At 40.7% G+C, this 16,764-nt stretch overlaps 2 protein-coding genes across 12 annotated transcripts in view; one reads left to right on the plus strand and one right to left on the minus strand.

Moving 5' to 3' along the window:
- RSF1 (remodeling and spacing factor 1) overlaps window positions 1-9,833 on the minus strand; it is a 148,176-nt gene extending 138,343 nt beyond the window's left edge. For all 6 annotated transcript variants that reach the window (XR_015158156.1, XM_086385757.1, XM_086385756.1 and 3 more), the window contains exon 1: window positions 9,639-9,833. Coding sequence is in view for 3 of the 6 variants with exons in the window: in XM_086385757.1 (XP_086241883.1) it covers window positions 9,639-9,825 (187 nt within the window). In the remaining 3 variants the exon portion in view is untranslated. The remainder of the gene's footprint in view (window positions 1-9,638) is intronic.
- The window catches only part of AAMDC (adipogenesis associated Mth938 domain containing), a 34,724-nt gene continuing 27,089 nt past the window's right edge, over window positions 9,130-16,764 (plus strand). For 2 of the 6 annotated variants that reach the window (XM_086385769.1, XM_086385768.1), the window contains exon 1: window positions 10,248-10,349. The gene's annotated coding sequence lies outside the window, so the exon portion shown is untranslated. Of the gene's footprint in view, window positions 9,317-10,247; window positions 10,350-14,193; window positions 14,342-16,764 lie in introns of those variants that run through there. The other 4 variants (XM_086385772.1, XM_086385770.1, XM_086385771.1 and 1 more) reach the window with 3 other exon arrangements.

Here is a 16,764-nt window from a genome sequence, read left to right on the forward strand (position 1 = left end):
GAGTTACGTTCATTCACATTTTTTTTTTTTCCAGTAAAGGGCCAGACAGTAAATACTTTAGGTTTTGTAGACTATACTTTTTTGTCACTATCAGTCACCTCGGACACTTTAGTGTGACAGTTACTATTAACAGTATGTAAACAAATTAGCATGGCCATTAACCAATAATACTTTATTTCCAAAAACAGCCAATTGGCTTGGAAGAGGTCAGTTTTCATTCCAATCCCAAAGAAAGGCAATGTTAAAGAACGCTCAAACTACAGCGCAATTGTACTCATCTCACACGCTAGTAAAGTAATGCTCAAAATTCTCCAAGCCAGGCTTTAACAGTACGTGAACCGTGAACTTCAAGATGTTCAAGCTGGATATAGAAAAGGCAAAGGAAGTACAGATCAACTGCCAACACCCGCTGGATCATGGAAAAAGCAAGAGAGTTCCAGAAAAACATCTATTTCTGCTTTATTGACTATGTCAAAGCCTTTGACTGTGTGGATCAAAACAAACTGTGGAAAATGCTTCAAGAGATGGGAATACCAGACCATCAGACTTACTTCCTGAGATATCTATATGCTGGTTAAGAAGCAACAGTTAGAACTGGACATGGAACAACAGACTGGTTCCAAATAGAGAAAGGAGTACATCAAGGCTGTATATTGTCACCCTGCTTGTTTAACTTACATGCAGAGTACATCATGAGAAACGCTGGGCTGGAAGAAGCACAAGCTGGAATCAAGATTGCCGGGAGAAATATCAATAACCTCAGATATGCAGATGACACCACCCTTATGGCAGAAAGCGAAGAACTAAAGAGCTTGATGAAAGTGAAAGAGCTAGCTTAAAACTCAACATTCAGAAAACTAATATCATGGCATCAGGTCCCATCATTTCATGGCAAATAGATGGGGAAACAATGGAAACAGTGACAGACTTGATTTTGGGGGCTCCAAAATCACTGCAGGTGGTGATTGCAGCCATGAAATTAAAAGACGCTTACTCCTTGGAAGAAAAGTTATGACCAACCTAGACAGCATATTAAAAAGCAGAGACATTATTTTGCCAACAAAGGTCCATCTAGTCAAAGCTTTGGTTTTTCCAGTAGTCATGTATGGATGTGAGAGTTGGACAATAAAGAAAGTTGAGCACCGAAGAATTGATGCTTTTGAACTGCGGTGTTGGAGAAGACTCGTGAGAGTCCCTTGGACATCAAGGACATCCAACCAGTCCATCCTAAAGGAAATTAGTCCTGAATATTCATTGGAAGGACTGATGCTGAAGCTGAAACTCCAATACTTTGGCCACCTGATGTGAAGAACTGACTCATTGGAAAAGACCCTGATACTGGGAAAGATTGAAGGTGGGAAGTGGAGGGGACAAGAGAGGATGAGATGGTTGGATGGCATCACCGACTCTATGAACATGAGTTTGAGTAAGCTCCAGGAGTTGGTGATGGACAGGGAGGCCTGGCGTGCTGCAGTCTATGGGGTCGCAAAGCGTTGGACATGACCGAGCAACTGAACTGAACTGACCCACTCCTGCATTAGACTATCACAGACTAGGCTTGAATTTCCAACTCTATGCATTCATTTTAAATACTACATCTAATTAAGTGGGACACAAAATCTGGTTAACTCAAGTGCTATCATTAACCAACATGGCATTCACTTTCCAACTATCAATGGAAAGAGTATCATTCTCATACAGCGAAGTTAAAGTTACTCAGTAGTGTCCAACTCGTTGTGACCCCTTGGACAATACAGTCCATGGAATTCTCCAGGCCAGAATACTGGAGTGGGTAGCCTTTCCCTTCTCCAAAAGATCTTCCCAACCCAGGGATCAAACCCAGGTCTCCTGCACTGCAGGCAGATTCTTTACCAACTGAGCTATCAGGGAAGCCCCCTTTCATATGGTGGGTAAATGCTTATTTAAAAGTTTACTTTTTATAGAGAAGGCCACCACAACCCACTCCAGTGTTCTTGCCTGGAGAATCCCAGGGACGGGGGAGCCTGGTGGGCTGCCATCTATGGGGTCGAACAAAGTCTGACACGACTGAAGCAACTTAGCAGCAGCAGCAGCAGCAACTGCATCACCTCAGAAAGACTTTGAAACAAGTAGTGGTTGAGATATGATTGATCCTGCCAACAATCTCACTTCTGGGTATACATCTAAAGAAAATAAAAACAGAATCTCAGAGAGAGGTCAGCAAAAAAAAAAAAAAAAAAAAGTTTACTTTAAACAAGATTTAGTTCTAAAATTAAGTTTTAGAACACAACATGGTCTTATAATAAACTCAGAAAAAACTATTCATTTCATAAACACTACCCCTGCCCTCAAGAAACTTAAGAGGCTAGACTATGTGCAGAAAGTGTTGTGAATACAGGGCACATGCTGAAGTAAAAAGATGGAAATAGTTAACTTGAGAGACAGAGGAAGCAGAATAAATTTCACATGTGTATTTGGTCCTTAAAGATCAGATTAATGATGGGCAGGAGTACAGTGAGCAGGAAAGGAAAGGGAGAAGAATATTCAACTCAGATAGGAGGATGAAGAAAAGGCATTAAAGATGTGAAACAACCTTTCATACCTTCAGACTTGGCAGACTTGGGTGAATGATGGTAATATTCATGGTGAGAGATAATTCAAAATTAAAAGTAAATAAAGCAGCAACTCAATTTTTTCTTTGATAAACCCTCTTATAAAACTAATTTTCTTTATTCTTTTTTTTTTTTTTTTTTTGAGATATAATTGACATGTTGTTGTTTAGTTGCTAAGTTGTGTCTGGCTCTTTTGTGACCCATGGACTATATATAGTGTGCCAGACCCCTCTGTCCATGGGATTTCTCAGGCAAGAATACTGAAGTGGGTAGCCATTTCCTTCTTCAGGGGATCTTCCTGACCCAGGGATTGGACCCAGGGATTGAACCTACAGCTCCTGCATTGCAGGTGGATTCTTTACCTCTGAAACCATTCAGAGAAGCCCATGATCGACATACAACATGTTAGTTTCAGGTGTACAACGTGATACAATATTTATATATATTGCGAAATGAGCAAAAGTTAACATAGTATAAATCACTACATTGTTATAACATTTATAATCACTACATTGTTATAAATTTTTTTCCTGCAGTGAGAACTTTTGAGATGTACTCTCAGCAAGTTGCAAACATATAAAACAGTATTATTAACTACAGTTACCATCCTAGACATTATATCTCCATGGTTTACTTTATAACTGGAATTTTATACCTTTTGACTACTTTCATCCATTTCACTTCTGGCATAAGACTACCTTTAAATAATTTTTTTTGTGATTACTGAAGACATACATAATTAGTACTGAAAGTGAAATGTGGAAAAATGTAAGACACAGAGAAAAATAAAAACCTATTAATCACACCATCCAGAAAATTATTAAGATAAAATTGTACAAATATAGAAAAAAAAAAGCACAGAGATAGGATAAATACAGAGTTGGGCAAATTAAGCAAGCTTAACAAAGTTCACTAAAAGTATGAATCATTTCAGCATATACAGTATACTTGCCCATATAATAACTTAAAACAAAATCACTGCTTCATTGTCTATCTTTGCTGCTAAACTGTGAGCTCCATAAGGCCAAGGATCTTATCTATTTTGCTCATTAATGTATCACGCATGTACAGTGCATCTGGCACACAGTACATAATCAACTGACAATTGTTGAAAGAATCTATAATCCTTTTTTTTTTAAATGAGGCTCCAGCTTATTCTCTCAAGCAATAGATATTTCAAAAATTCTAAAATTAAAAGTAGAAAACACATTGATACCCTTTGTAATGGGATCTGCCACAAAAGTAAAAACAGAAAACAAAATAAAACGAAAAATACTCAGACACAGCATATTAAGACTATTAAAAAAAAATATATATGACTATAATTAGGGAATTCCCTAGTCCAGTGGTTAGGACTCTGTGCTCTCATCAGCAAGTACTTGGGTTCAAACCCTGATCTGAAAACTAAAATCCCACAAGCCGAGTGGCCAAAAATAAAGAGGGTATTTTTTAAATAAATAATCACCATAATGATTACTGTAATTAAAATATAGCAAATATTCACTATACATATAAGCAAAAGACGTAGCTAATAAATGCTTCTCTTCTTTACTGAGAATTTAACAACAGATAAATTTCAAGGCAAACTTCTTAGTAATTAAAACAACAAGAAAGTCAGTTTTCATTCAGTTCAGTTCAGTTCAGTCACTCAGTCGTATCCGACTCTTTACAACCCCATGAATCGCAGCACGTCAGGCCTCCCTGTCCATCACCATCTCCTGGACTTCACTCAAACTCACGTCCATCGAGTCAGTGATGCCATCCAGCCATCTCATCCTCTGTCGTCCCCTTCTCCTCCTGCTCCCAATCCCTCCCAGCATCAGAGTCTTTTCCAATGAGTCAACTCTTCCCATGAGGTGGCCAAAGTACTGGAGTTTCAGCTTTAGCATCATTCCTTCCAAAGAACACCCAGGGCTGATCTCCTTTAGAATGGACTGGTTGGATCTCCTTGCAGTCCAAGGGACTCTCAAGAGTCTTCTCCAACACCACAGTTCAAAAGCAACAATTCTTCGGCACTCAGCTTTCTTCACAGTTCAACTTTCGCATCCATATATGACCACTGGAAAAACCATAGCCTTGACTAGATGGACCTTTGTTGGCAAAGTAATGTCTCTGCTTTTGAATATGCTATCTAGGTTGGTCATAACTTTCCTTCCAAGGAGTAAGCGTCTTTTAATTTCATGGCTGCAGTCACCATTTGCAGTGATTTTGGAGCCCCAAAAATAAAGTCTGACACTGTTTCCACTGTTTTCCCATCTATTTGCCATGAAGTGATGGGACCAGATGCCATGATCTTCGTTTTCTGAATGTTGAGCTTTAAGCCAACTTTTCACTCTCCTCTTTCACTCTCATCAAGAGGCTTTTTAGTTCCTCTTCACTTTCTACCATAAGGGTGGTGTCATCTGCATATCTGAGGTTACTGATATTTCTCCCAGCAATCTTGATTACAGCTTGTGCTTCTTCCAGATTCCTTCTTTCCCTAGTACATCCAGTTCTGGGACAAGGTCAACAACCTTCCTCCAATCCTCTATAATTTTTGATTACCTCAACTCTATGATATAGATGAGGAAATGATGAGGAAGAAATACTTTTCTCTCTTTCCTTCTAATAAATGTGTAAAGAACATCTCTTCTTTCAAAGGTAGAAGAACTGAAACTGGACATTTCAACCAGATAAGGCTCTGGTTCCAGCAATGCTACCACCAACAATCTACCACTGTGGATCCATGCAACTCCTGGCACATGTACCTGGTAAGATCTTTTGCTCAAAGTAACAGATGGTGACTCCAGTTACAGTAAAGTTATCTTTCTAATTTATGAATGAACCTAAAAACTACTGTCACACAATTCAGTTATCACTAACAGAAGAGAATATATTAAGTTACAGTCACAACTCTAGTTAAAACAAAAAAGTATATCCTTTTATAAATACTTGACATTTTGACCACAAGAGTTCAAAGTTCAAATCATTAAAAAACTCAAAACACAAATCAAACCTAAAATAGCTCTAAAAATTAAAATTTAAAAACCCCAACAAACCAAAAACCTAATGATCAACTTATTTAGTACTATACAATAACTCAGTCAACCATATCCATACACAGCTTAGTAGACTGTTATTAGATAAATATAATTTCTCAATCAGTACCCATACTAAGACTACCTTTAAAGGATGGAAAAGTATATTTTCCTCTTGAAGAAGAAAGTCCTCTGGAGAAGAGGGAATATACCGGGGAGCCTTGGATGTTGGTAATTCCACAAAGTCAATGTCAACTTTTAGTTATATTCATACGTCCTGATCAACCACCAGTCATCAAGAGGACGCTGGTGAAGTCCATACAGAGCACAGAATTGGGAAGGCTACATTAGACGCAGAACTGGGAGGGCTACAGTGTCAGTTGGCACACCCTTTTCCTATTCTAATTAATATCACTATGAAATCTAAATAAGATTCTAGCAAAAACTATATAAGCTTGGGCACTGAACAGCTGAATCAACCTCTTGAACCTTAGTTTCTACACTTGCCAAATGGGAATAACAGTACCAACCTCAGAGTGTAGCTGTAAGGAATAAGGAGATGTTTGCACACGGTAAATGCTCAGTAAGTAGTAGCTATTATTATATCCTTAAGACTAAAAAAGTAGTGTATAAAACCAACTTTGGGACTTCCCTGGTGGTCCAGCGGCTGAAATTCTGCACTCCCAATGTAAGGGGCCTGGGTTCGATCCCTGGTCAGGGAATTAGATCCCAAATGCCACTAAAAATCCCTCATGCCACAATGAAGAGTGAAGATTCTGTATGCCACGACTAAGACCCAGTGTGCCAAATAAATAAAGATTTTTTTAAATAAAGTAAAAAGTAATAATTGACACTGTAGGGGATAAAGGAAGCATTCGAAGCTGAAGCCATAATGTCAAAATAAGACTTATAAACAAAAACTTAAGGGAAAGATCATAAAGTGCCTAAACAAGAACAACATACAGAAATGGTCTTTTCCAAAGATGTTATGGTGTCAATATACCTACCACAATAAATGACTAGGTGAAAAATATTTAACTGGCAACTCAGAAGAGTACACTTTACAAACTTTTTAAGGTATAATTACACCAGGAAAAACCAAGTTTTATACAATAGGGTTCTTTCAACAGCACTAAGAACTGCCTTTTAAGAATATTAAAATGTATACAGAGCAAAACTCCTTTGATTATAACAAAGACTATCCCCCAAGAGCACAAAGGCTCAACATTATACTGTGCTTAAAGTCCTTTCTCACGACATGCTAAAAATTAATATTTTCAGTCCAAATGCACTTTTGTGTCTGTTACCTCATAAATACCTTTAATAAAATTTGTAACACAACAGTATTTCAGGGATTCCCTGGGGTTCAGTGGTTAGAACTTGGCACTTTGACTACAGTGCCCAGGTTCAATCCCTGGTAGGGGAAATAGAATACACACAGAGTGTAGTAGGGCAAAAAAAAAAAAAAATTATATATATATATATATGTACTTGGTTTATGATAGGACTTTTGAAACATTTCATTTGATCCTCAGATATTACCTCCATTTCCTCAAGAAACCAGGTCCACAGAAATTAAGTAATTTCCCCCACAAACTACATATTAATATTACACTATTCAAGAGGCTGATTCAGCTGTCCTGAGACAATCAGCAAAACATTTAGTTCAACTATATCCAATGTCTTTTAACTCTAGTACACCACAACTCCAAGACTCAGTTCAAACATTCTTAGTTGGAGCAGTATTATCAATTATTACAAGTAGGTTAACCATCACCAAAGGCCTGGAAGTCTCCTCCCTGCACAGCATTTCACCTGCAGAGACTTCATTTGCCAAGTATGTTGAACTGGGTAACACTGATTATTATTCTTAGATCAACTGATGACAAAATCTATTATCATAGTTGAAACTTTACCAACAATAATGCGTGGCTGAACCCACTGGTATATTCTTTTGGCGCGCATTATTTCTCATTTTTTACTTAGTCACCCACTGTTCAATACTAGCTAGAAAGTAACATGAAGTATTAGACTGACCCTGATATTTTTTTTCTTGTTTCTAACAAAAGCCAAATGCAGAGGCCAAAACACTTATTAGGAATGGAGAGTCAAGCAATCTTATATACCACCCAAAATACAGTGCCATGACATAAAGTTTATGCTTGCATTTCAACTTGGTTGAAATATCATATATTCCAAAAACAAGTTACCAGCAATACCTTTCCTCAAATTCCCACATTTTTCTTATAGATACATTACCATCATTTCCCAAGATATCCTAAAAGTAACTAACAAGGCATATGTCCTTCAAAATGACTATTTCCATAAAAAATATAAATACAATTTGATAACCATCAAATTCTAACTACATTGGGGAGTTTAACTTTTCAAGAAATTCTGCAGGAAGTCTTTATATAATGTAACCTTTTATTTGCCGGAGCTTTTTAACGGTAGAGTAGATTTGGGCAGGTAAGGAGAGATATATGCCTGTACCATAATTGCTGTATTCATGTGAGTCTGGTAGCCATAACATAATTTACTCTCTAGGTTATATTTTGGACAACTTCACACTTGGGCTCTTTCTAGCAATGTACATATATTCTACTAACAGAAACTTCATTCCCATGGAGAATTGAAAACACCCTGATTTCTTGAAAAGGAAATAGCTATCTGTTTCGCACAATACCTAGTCCACACTGTGGCCACCTAGTACGGACAAAAAGGGGAAAAAAGGACCTATTTGGACAACGTTTCTTCTTCAGCCAAGGGCTGTTCCCAGATAAAGGCAATGCTCAGAGTACCATAACAACAAAAAACCTTTCTCTGAAAAAGAGAGGAAAGATCGGGAATAAACAGGGAGTGAGTGTACGCGCTCAGTGAGGGCTGGAGGCAGCAGGCGCGGCGCGGAGATGCTCCAGCGAAAAGAACCACCAGCAGCAAGCAGCAGCAGGAAGTTTCAATGGGGCCGGGCAGAGCATGCGCCCTGCACCCGCGCGGTGGCCTTATGTGGAAGGAGCACCACTTGCGAACACCAATAATAGACCGGCGGCACCAGAGAGAGAAACATGAGCAACAAGCACCTTCTTCAACTGTTTCCCCCTCCGTCTGAGCCCCTCCTCCATCCTACATACTAAACACCCCACCCTACCCTTCAAATGGGAGGGCGACTTCTTCCCCTAAGCCTTACTGCCAGGATGAAGGGGGAAGGGACTGGAAAAGTGGAGAGATGCTTTTCTATTATTTGGGGGAGGGGGGGAGCAGGGAGGAGGAGAAAAACTATGGGGGAGGAGAAATTAACCCTCTGCCCACCAAAGCGGAGAAGCAAAACCGACTTCACCACCACCCACCCCCCAAAGTGAGAATGGAAGAGGACCCCCTTCCTATGAAGGAGCAGCAAACCTCCCGACTCCCGAAGAAGGAGTTTTGGGGGTTAAACCGACCCTGGAGGGGAAGGGAAAGGAGACCGGAGCCGACTCTCTCTCGGGGGAGTTCCCACTAGAGGGAGGGAGAGATGAAGTGTCCTCTGGCCCCCGCCCACCCAGGTGGAGGGAGAGAAAGGGGCGCCCGGAGAAGATGAGCCCAGCCTCCCCCGAGATAGTAGGGAGGATGGTGGGAGGAGGGGAGGGAGCGAGGGAGGGGTAGAGGAGAAAAGCGCAAAGCTGGCCGGAACCTGCGCTCCCCTTCCTCCGCCACCGAGAAGGAGAAGGGGTAAGGGACCTGGCCCCCACCGCGGGGTAGCAGCCCCCGGTGCGGCCGATCAGCACAATGACCCCCCCTCATCCCCCGCGCCCAGACCTAGACCACGACGCCCCCACCTCTGCCGGGCGCCGGGCGGAGTTGGCCCTACGGGGCCTCCGCCCCGCCTCCCCACTGCCCGAGACCCCCGGGGGCTGGGCGGAGGAGACGGGCCGCGCGGAACTGCGCCTCAGCGGGAGGACAGAGCCGCGGAGGCCCGGGGTGTCTGTGGGGAGCAGAGAGAAGGAGCAAGCCAGGGCCGCTTCCCGCCGGGCGTTCGGGCCCCCTCGCTTACCTTCTCCGTTGCCGACGTCCGGCGGCGGAGCTTGCAGCACCCGCTCGAGCTCCGGGAACGGCAACTCAGGCAGGTCGAGCAGCGGCCCGTAGCGCTCCAAGAAAGAGCAGACTACGGCGAAGTTGGGACACGAACCCGGGCAGCCCGGAGGAGCCATCGCCGCCGCCGCTGCCGCCGCCGCCGCCATTTTGAACTGGAGGATGGAGGAGGAGGAGGCGATGGGGGTGGTGAGGGGAGTTGGGGTGCCGAGGAACAGCAGGGCAACCTTACAGACGACAGGAGGCGCTAGCAAGTGGGCGCCCCTGCGGATCCGGGCGTCTCAGGCACGGCGCCGCGATCCCACAATACAACGGCGTCTCAGAGCAGTCGAGAACCCAGTCAGACGGAGGAAAGAGAGGCGCTCCGTGCCTTTCACTTTCCGCCCTCTTCCCGCTCCTCCCACTTCGGGCTTGCCACTGCCTCGTGTGACAGGGGGAATGAAAACAAGGGCTGCGGAGCAGGGAGGCGGGGCTGGAAGCTCGGGAGGCGGGACTTTTGGGGGCAAAGACCAATAGACTTGAAGGGGGCGGGGCTTCGCTTGAAGACTGGCCGAAACATTCTTTTCCGGGCGGGGCGAGTCAGGGGGGAGAGCGTCTAGCGGAGATCGCCTGAGCAAAGGTGAGAGGTAAAGCACGGAGCGGTTTGAGATCGCCGCTCCTCGGAAGGTGTCGGGTAAGTTTGGGGGGGGGTCACTCCTGGAACTGAAACTGGCCACCAGATAGATGGTCAGGGAAGTTGAGGAGAGTGAATAAGAAGGAGAAAAAGAGCAGAATAGAAAAAAAAAAAAAGCTATTCTGAGGAAAAATTGGAGAGGGGAAAAGTAGAGAGGTGCCCTGAGTTGGGGATTGGGATGGATCCTTTGTAATGAAGGAGTCTCTGTGAAGTTTGCTGAGGTACAAGTACTGCACCTGCTTGAAAGCAGTGTCTGAGAACTGGGGGACGAGGGCCTGATGGAACGAAACTCTGCCGAGATCTCCAGTCTGAGGAGTTGGGGCCGTGTTAGGAAATCCGGGGTTTGAAGGGACCAGGCTCTTCTCAGGGAGCAAAGTTTGAGAGGATTGGGCCCTCCTGAGTTTGCCAGGGTGGGAGGGCGAGGGGCCCTGTTAAGGACTGAGATCTTAGGGACCAATCTCTGTAGCGGAACCAAGATCGAGGGTGGACTAGGACTGCCCTGAGCGCACACCTGGTAGGAAATTTGTTGCAAGGGCAAAAGTTTGTTAGAAGACAGAGTTCTGCTTCGTTGGGAGAAGTAGTGAGCACTCTCCCACAAAGAATCTCAGAAAAACCATCAGTAATGCAAAGCAGAATATGTAGCTTGGGATATAATGTGCATTATTATGGTTAAGAGTCTGGACTTGGAGTTCAGCAAGACTTGAGTCCTAAGAAAACCGCTTCACGACATTGGGAAGACTTTTTCATTTCTTTGAAAGTCTGAAGGTGGGGGGGGCGGTGATGATAGTACCTACATCATAAGATTTTACTGTATAATTCACAATAAATTGATTAGCACAATGCCCTGGCACATTGTGAGTAAAAGTTGCTCAGTCGTGTCCGACTCTTTGCGACCCCATGGACTATACAGTCGAGGGAATTCTCAAGGCCAGAATACTGGAGTGGGTAGCCATGTCCTTCTCCAGGGGATCTTCCAACCCAGGGATCCAACCGGGGTCTCTTGCATTGCAGACAGGTTCTTTACCAACTGAGCTACCAGGGAAGCCCCTGGCACATTGTAAATACTTTAAAAATTAGTTGCTACTATTGAAGAAAATCCCTAAAATTTAGATTGTATTCAATTGTTTGTAATTGATAGTTTACTACTTTGAGCCAAAAATTTCAGTGTGCATTTAAAATTTATATAGTATCTACTTAATAAAATAATTTCAAAATATAATATAAATCACAGGACAATTTATAATTAAAAGAAAATAAATATATGGCATAACTCAATGGACATGAGTTTGAGCACATTCCAGGAGATAGTGAAGGACGGGGAGGCCTGGCCTGATGTAGTCATGGGGGTCACAAAGAGTCAGACATGACTGAGCAACTGAACAACAAAAGAAATATATAGGCAAATAATTATATTGGGAACAGAGAAAATGATTACCATCTTAAAAATTAAATTTTGTTCCACATTTCTAGGTAAAAAAGGGAAAAACCATAATGTTCTATGTCAGACTATTAACCAAGGAAAGAATTCTCATTTATCAAGAGAAAAATATTCTATATTGTAAGAGGAATTTATTAACTAGAATACTGATTCTTAATCCTGAATAATATATAAACCCTTTTTAAAGGAAAAAAATGTTCTTTTAAAATTTACAAATACTCTTGAGAATTCCAGTTTAAGAAGTACTGATTAAATAAAGTCTACACAACAATGTGATTGTACTTCATGCCATTGAACTATGTGCTTAAAAATGGCTAAAATGGTTAAGTTTTATGGTATATATATTTTGCCACAATAAAAAAGTTTTTAAAAAAAGAAAAGTCTCATTTTAAGAATATTTCTTGGTGATGAATTATACTAGCAAAAGAGAAGTTTTAATTTAATATGTGGTAAAATGTTATAAGCAACACCAAAATGAAACAACTAAACTAAAACAAATATTGTACAACACAGAGAATACAGCCAGTAATTTATAGTGAATTTAAATGTAGTATAACTGTTAAAAATTGTGAATCACTGTGCTGTGTACCTGAAACATTTAAAACTATACATCAACTATACCTCAATTAAAAAAAAACAAAAACTAAAATATATTGGTAGAACTCTCAAACTCCCAAGAGATACTCTAGACTTGGGCTCCTGAACTCATCAGTTTTGCAAAGATACAAAAATCTTCATAAGATCATAACTTAATTGACTTTAAATGAAAGGCAGGTACACAATAGTAAATAAAATTGTATCTTTATGAATGAATTTTGATGGGGAAAAAACCTTCAAACCAAAAGAAAGACTTAATTATTTAATAACACTACCCCTGCCTCTTTCTATTTCTTCACTTTCAGCTTTTTCAGCACCTCACCTGCTCTCTCTAGGGATTGTAAAAATAACTTTCAAAAAAAAAAAACAGCTTTATATAATTTTTTCTTTTCTCAATGCTAACACTGTTACGCAAGGTGGGGGACGGTGCCTGATAAATAAGGTTAGAGTTTCTGCCTTTTCTAATCAAGACTGGCATTAGAACAAAGTACTTGGGCATCAAAAGTTATGTCCACCCAAAAGATAAGAGATGTTTCATTACAAAGCAAGGTTTAGGTCAGATGTTCACTAAGTCTATTCTTAGAAAAAAACAAATAATAAATACCCATAATACTACATCTCTTCTTTCCTTGGGCCAAAATAATTTGTGGGTTACGGGAAAAAAAAAAAAACCTTAGTTTTTCATTCAGAATTAATGACTAGTTTATTCAAAATACCAAAAAGAAACAACAAATGCTCTTTAGAAAAATGGGTAAGTAAATTGTGATATAGTCTTTCAACAGACTACTGCGTCTGAGCAGTGATACACACTGATACCTATTATAACATTCATGAATCCCAGAAACATTTTGAGTGAAAGAAGAAAGACACAAAAGAGTAGGTACTTACAATTTCATCAACATGAAGGTCTAATATGTGGGAATAACAATTAAAAGCTACTTTTGATCTTAGAAGGGGATTGATTAGAAGGGTGCAGAGGGGAAATTTCAAGGTACATTCGGTATCACGTTTGGCAAGTTTATACATTTGTGAAAATCTTTGAACTCAATAATATCTGCACTTAATTGAATATAATTATGCTTTAATTTTAAAATTTAATAACTTAGCCTTCAATTTTCTCAAATTGCATTGATAAGAATCTGCCTTGTAACAGAATAATTTACACATATTTCTGTCTCCCCAACATACTATCTTTGCATTTGTTGCACAATTTTTTTTAACAGATATTATAAGCCTGGCAAATGTTATTGAGGTGAATTGGATTTGATCATGGAGCCAGTTTGGGAATTCCCATGAACAAATTTACTTAGTGGAAGTCACTTAGTCATGTCCGACTCTTTGCAACCTTATAGACTATACATACAGTCCATGGAATTCTCCAGGCCAGAATACTGGAGTGGGTAGCCTTTCCCTTCTCCAGGGGATCTTTACTTAGGTTTGTTAAAACTCACTTTTAAAACAATACTTTTAGAAGTATGTGTTATATGTAATGAAAAAGCCAGTGTCAACAGATGTAAGAATCTTATGTTCTTCAAAATAGTTTCTTAGGAAAATATATGAAAATAAGAAGTAATATAAACAAGATTTAACCCAGCCATTTTCTGATTCTTTCTCTTAATGATAACTGACTTCTCTGTTGCATAGAATTCTATTCGTTGAAGAATCACTTTTGGAAATGTCTTACCATCTTTTTTCTTAACAGTTAGCATCTATCCTTATTTCTTAAAAGCATGGCTGAAATTGATGAATTATTTCTCAGATGAAATAATTATTTTTACCGAAAGAGAAATTATGTTGGCTTTTTTGTAGAAATATGTACTGCTAACTGCTAAGTCGCTTCAGTCGTGTCCAACTCTGTGCGACCCCATAGACAGCAGCCCATCAGGCTCCCCCGTACCTGGGATTCTCCAGGCAAGGACACTGGAGTGGGTTGCCATTTCCTTCTCCATAGAAATATGTAAGTTGGTTCTAATATTAATATGGAAGTGCAAAGAACCCAGAACATCCTAAACAGTGTTTTAAATGATCAATAGAGTTGAAAGTTTCACCCTTCCTGGTTTCAAAAAAAAGAGAAAATTTTATAATTAATTGCACATCTTCTCTCTCTAGTGTAATATTAACTGTTCATCAAGAATCATGTTTTATAAACTTATGTCTTCCTCCCATAGAACCAAAAACAGTGTGTTTATGTCCTTTGTTATATAATACATTAAAAAATGGATAAGTAGTTACTAATATTAGGTAGAAATATCACTTGTTATTGTCTTTATTTGGAGATTAAATACAATTTAAGGACAGGTATATAGGTACCAAATTACCAAGGGGTAGACATGGTTAGCACTTCCCTGGTGGCTCAGACATTAAAGCATCTGCCTACAATCTGGGAGACCTGGGTTCAATCCCCGGGTCGGGAAGATCTCCTGGAGAAGGAAATGGCAACCCACTCCAGCATTCTTGCCTGGAAAATCCCATGGATGAAGGAGCCTGATAGGCTACAGTCCATGGGGTTGCAAAGAGTCGGATACGACAGTGACTTCACACTCACACTCAGACATGGTTAATTTTATGTGTCAGCCTGGCTGGGCTACAGTAGTCAGTTAATCCGATCAAACACTAATCTAGGTGCTGCTATGAGTGAAAAGCAAAGAAGAAAAGGAAAGATATAAGCATCTGAATGCAGAGTTCCAAAGAATAGCAAGAAGAGATAAGAAAGCCTTCCTCAGTGATCAATGATCAATGCAAAGAAATAGAGGAAAACAACAGAATGGGAAAGACTAGAGATCTCTTCAGGAAAATTAGAGATACCAAGGGAACATTTCATGCAAAAATGGGCTCGATAAAGGATAGAAATGGTATGGACCTAACAGAGGCAGAAGATATTAAGAACAGGTGGCAAGAATACACAGAAGAACTGTACAAAAAAGATCTTAACGACCCAGATAATCACGATGGTGTGATCACTCACCTAGAGCCAGACATCCTGGAATGTGAAGTCAAGTGGGCCTTAGAAAGCATCACTACGAACAAAGCTAGTGGAGGTGATGGAATTCCAGTGGAGCTATTTCAAATCCTAAAAGATGATGCTGTGAAAGTGCTGCATTCAATATGCCAGCAAATTGGGAAAACTCAGCAGTGGCCACAGGACTGGAAAAGGTCAGTTTTCATTCCAATCCCAAAGAAAGGTAATGCCAAAGAATGCTCAAACTACCGCACAATTGCACTCATCACACACACTAGTAAAGTAATGCTCAAAATTCTCCAAGCCAGGCTTCAGCAATACGTGAACCGTGAACTTCGAGATGTTCAAGCTGGTTTTAGAAAAGGCAGAGGAACCAGAGATCAAATTGCCAACATCTGCTGGATCATGGAAAAAGCAAGAGAGTTCCAGAAAAACATCTATTTCTGCTTTATTGACTATGCCAAAGCCTTTGACTGTGTGGATCACAATTAACTGTGGACAGTTCTGAAAGAAATGGGAATACCAGACCACCTGACCTGCCTCTTGAGAAACCTATATGCAGGTCAGGAAGCAACAGTTAGAACTGGACATGGAACAACAGACTGGTTCCAAATAGGAAAAGGACTACGTCAAGGCTGTATATTGTATGCAGAGTACATCATGAGAAATGCTGGGCTAGAAGAAGAACAAGCTGGAATCAAGATTGCCGGGAGAAATATCAATAACCTCAGATATGCAGATGACACCACCCTTATAGCAGAAAGTGAAGAGGAACTAAAAAGCCTCTTGATGAAAGTGAGAGAGTGAAAAAGTTGGCTTAAAGCTCATCATTCAGAAAACTAAGATCATGGCATCTGGTCCCATCACTTGATGGGAAATAGATGGGGAAACAGTGGAAACAGTGTCAGACTTTATTTTGGGGGCTCCCAGATCACTGCAGATGGTGATTGCAGCCATGGAATTAAAAAACGCTTACTCCTTGGAAGGAAAGTTATGACCAACCTAGATAGCATATTCAAAAGCAGAGACATTACTTTGCCAACAAAGGCCCGTCTAGTCAAGGCTATGGTTTTTCCAGTGGTCATGTATGGATGTGAAAGTGACTGTGAAGAAAGCTGAGCGCCTAAGAATTGATGCTTTTGAACTGTGGTGTTGGAGAAGACTCTTGAGAGTCCCTTGGACTGAAAGGACATCCAACCAGTCCATTTTAAAGGAGATCAGTCCTGGGTGTTCTTTAGAAGGACTGATGCTAAAGCTGAAACTCCAGTACTTTGGCCACCTCATGCGAAGAGTTGACTCACTGAAAAAGACTGATGCTGGGAGGGTTTGGGGGCAGGAGGAGAAGGGGATGACAGAGGATGAGATGGCTGGATGGCATCACCAACTCAATGGACAAGAGTTTGGGTGAACTCCAGGAGTTG

The sequence above is a fragment of the Bos grunniens genome, chromosome 29, assembly GCF_055505025.1.
Source record: "Bos grunniens cultivar Pamir isolate PY7600 chromosome 29, Bosgru_T2T1.0, whole genome shotgun sequence".
NCBI lineage: Eukaryota > Metazoa > Chordata > Mammalia > Artiodactyla > Bovidae > Bos > Bos grunniens.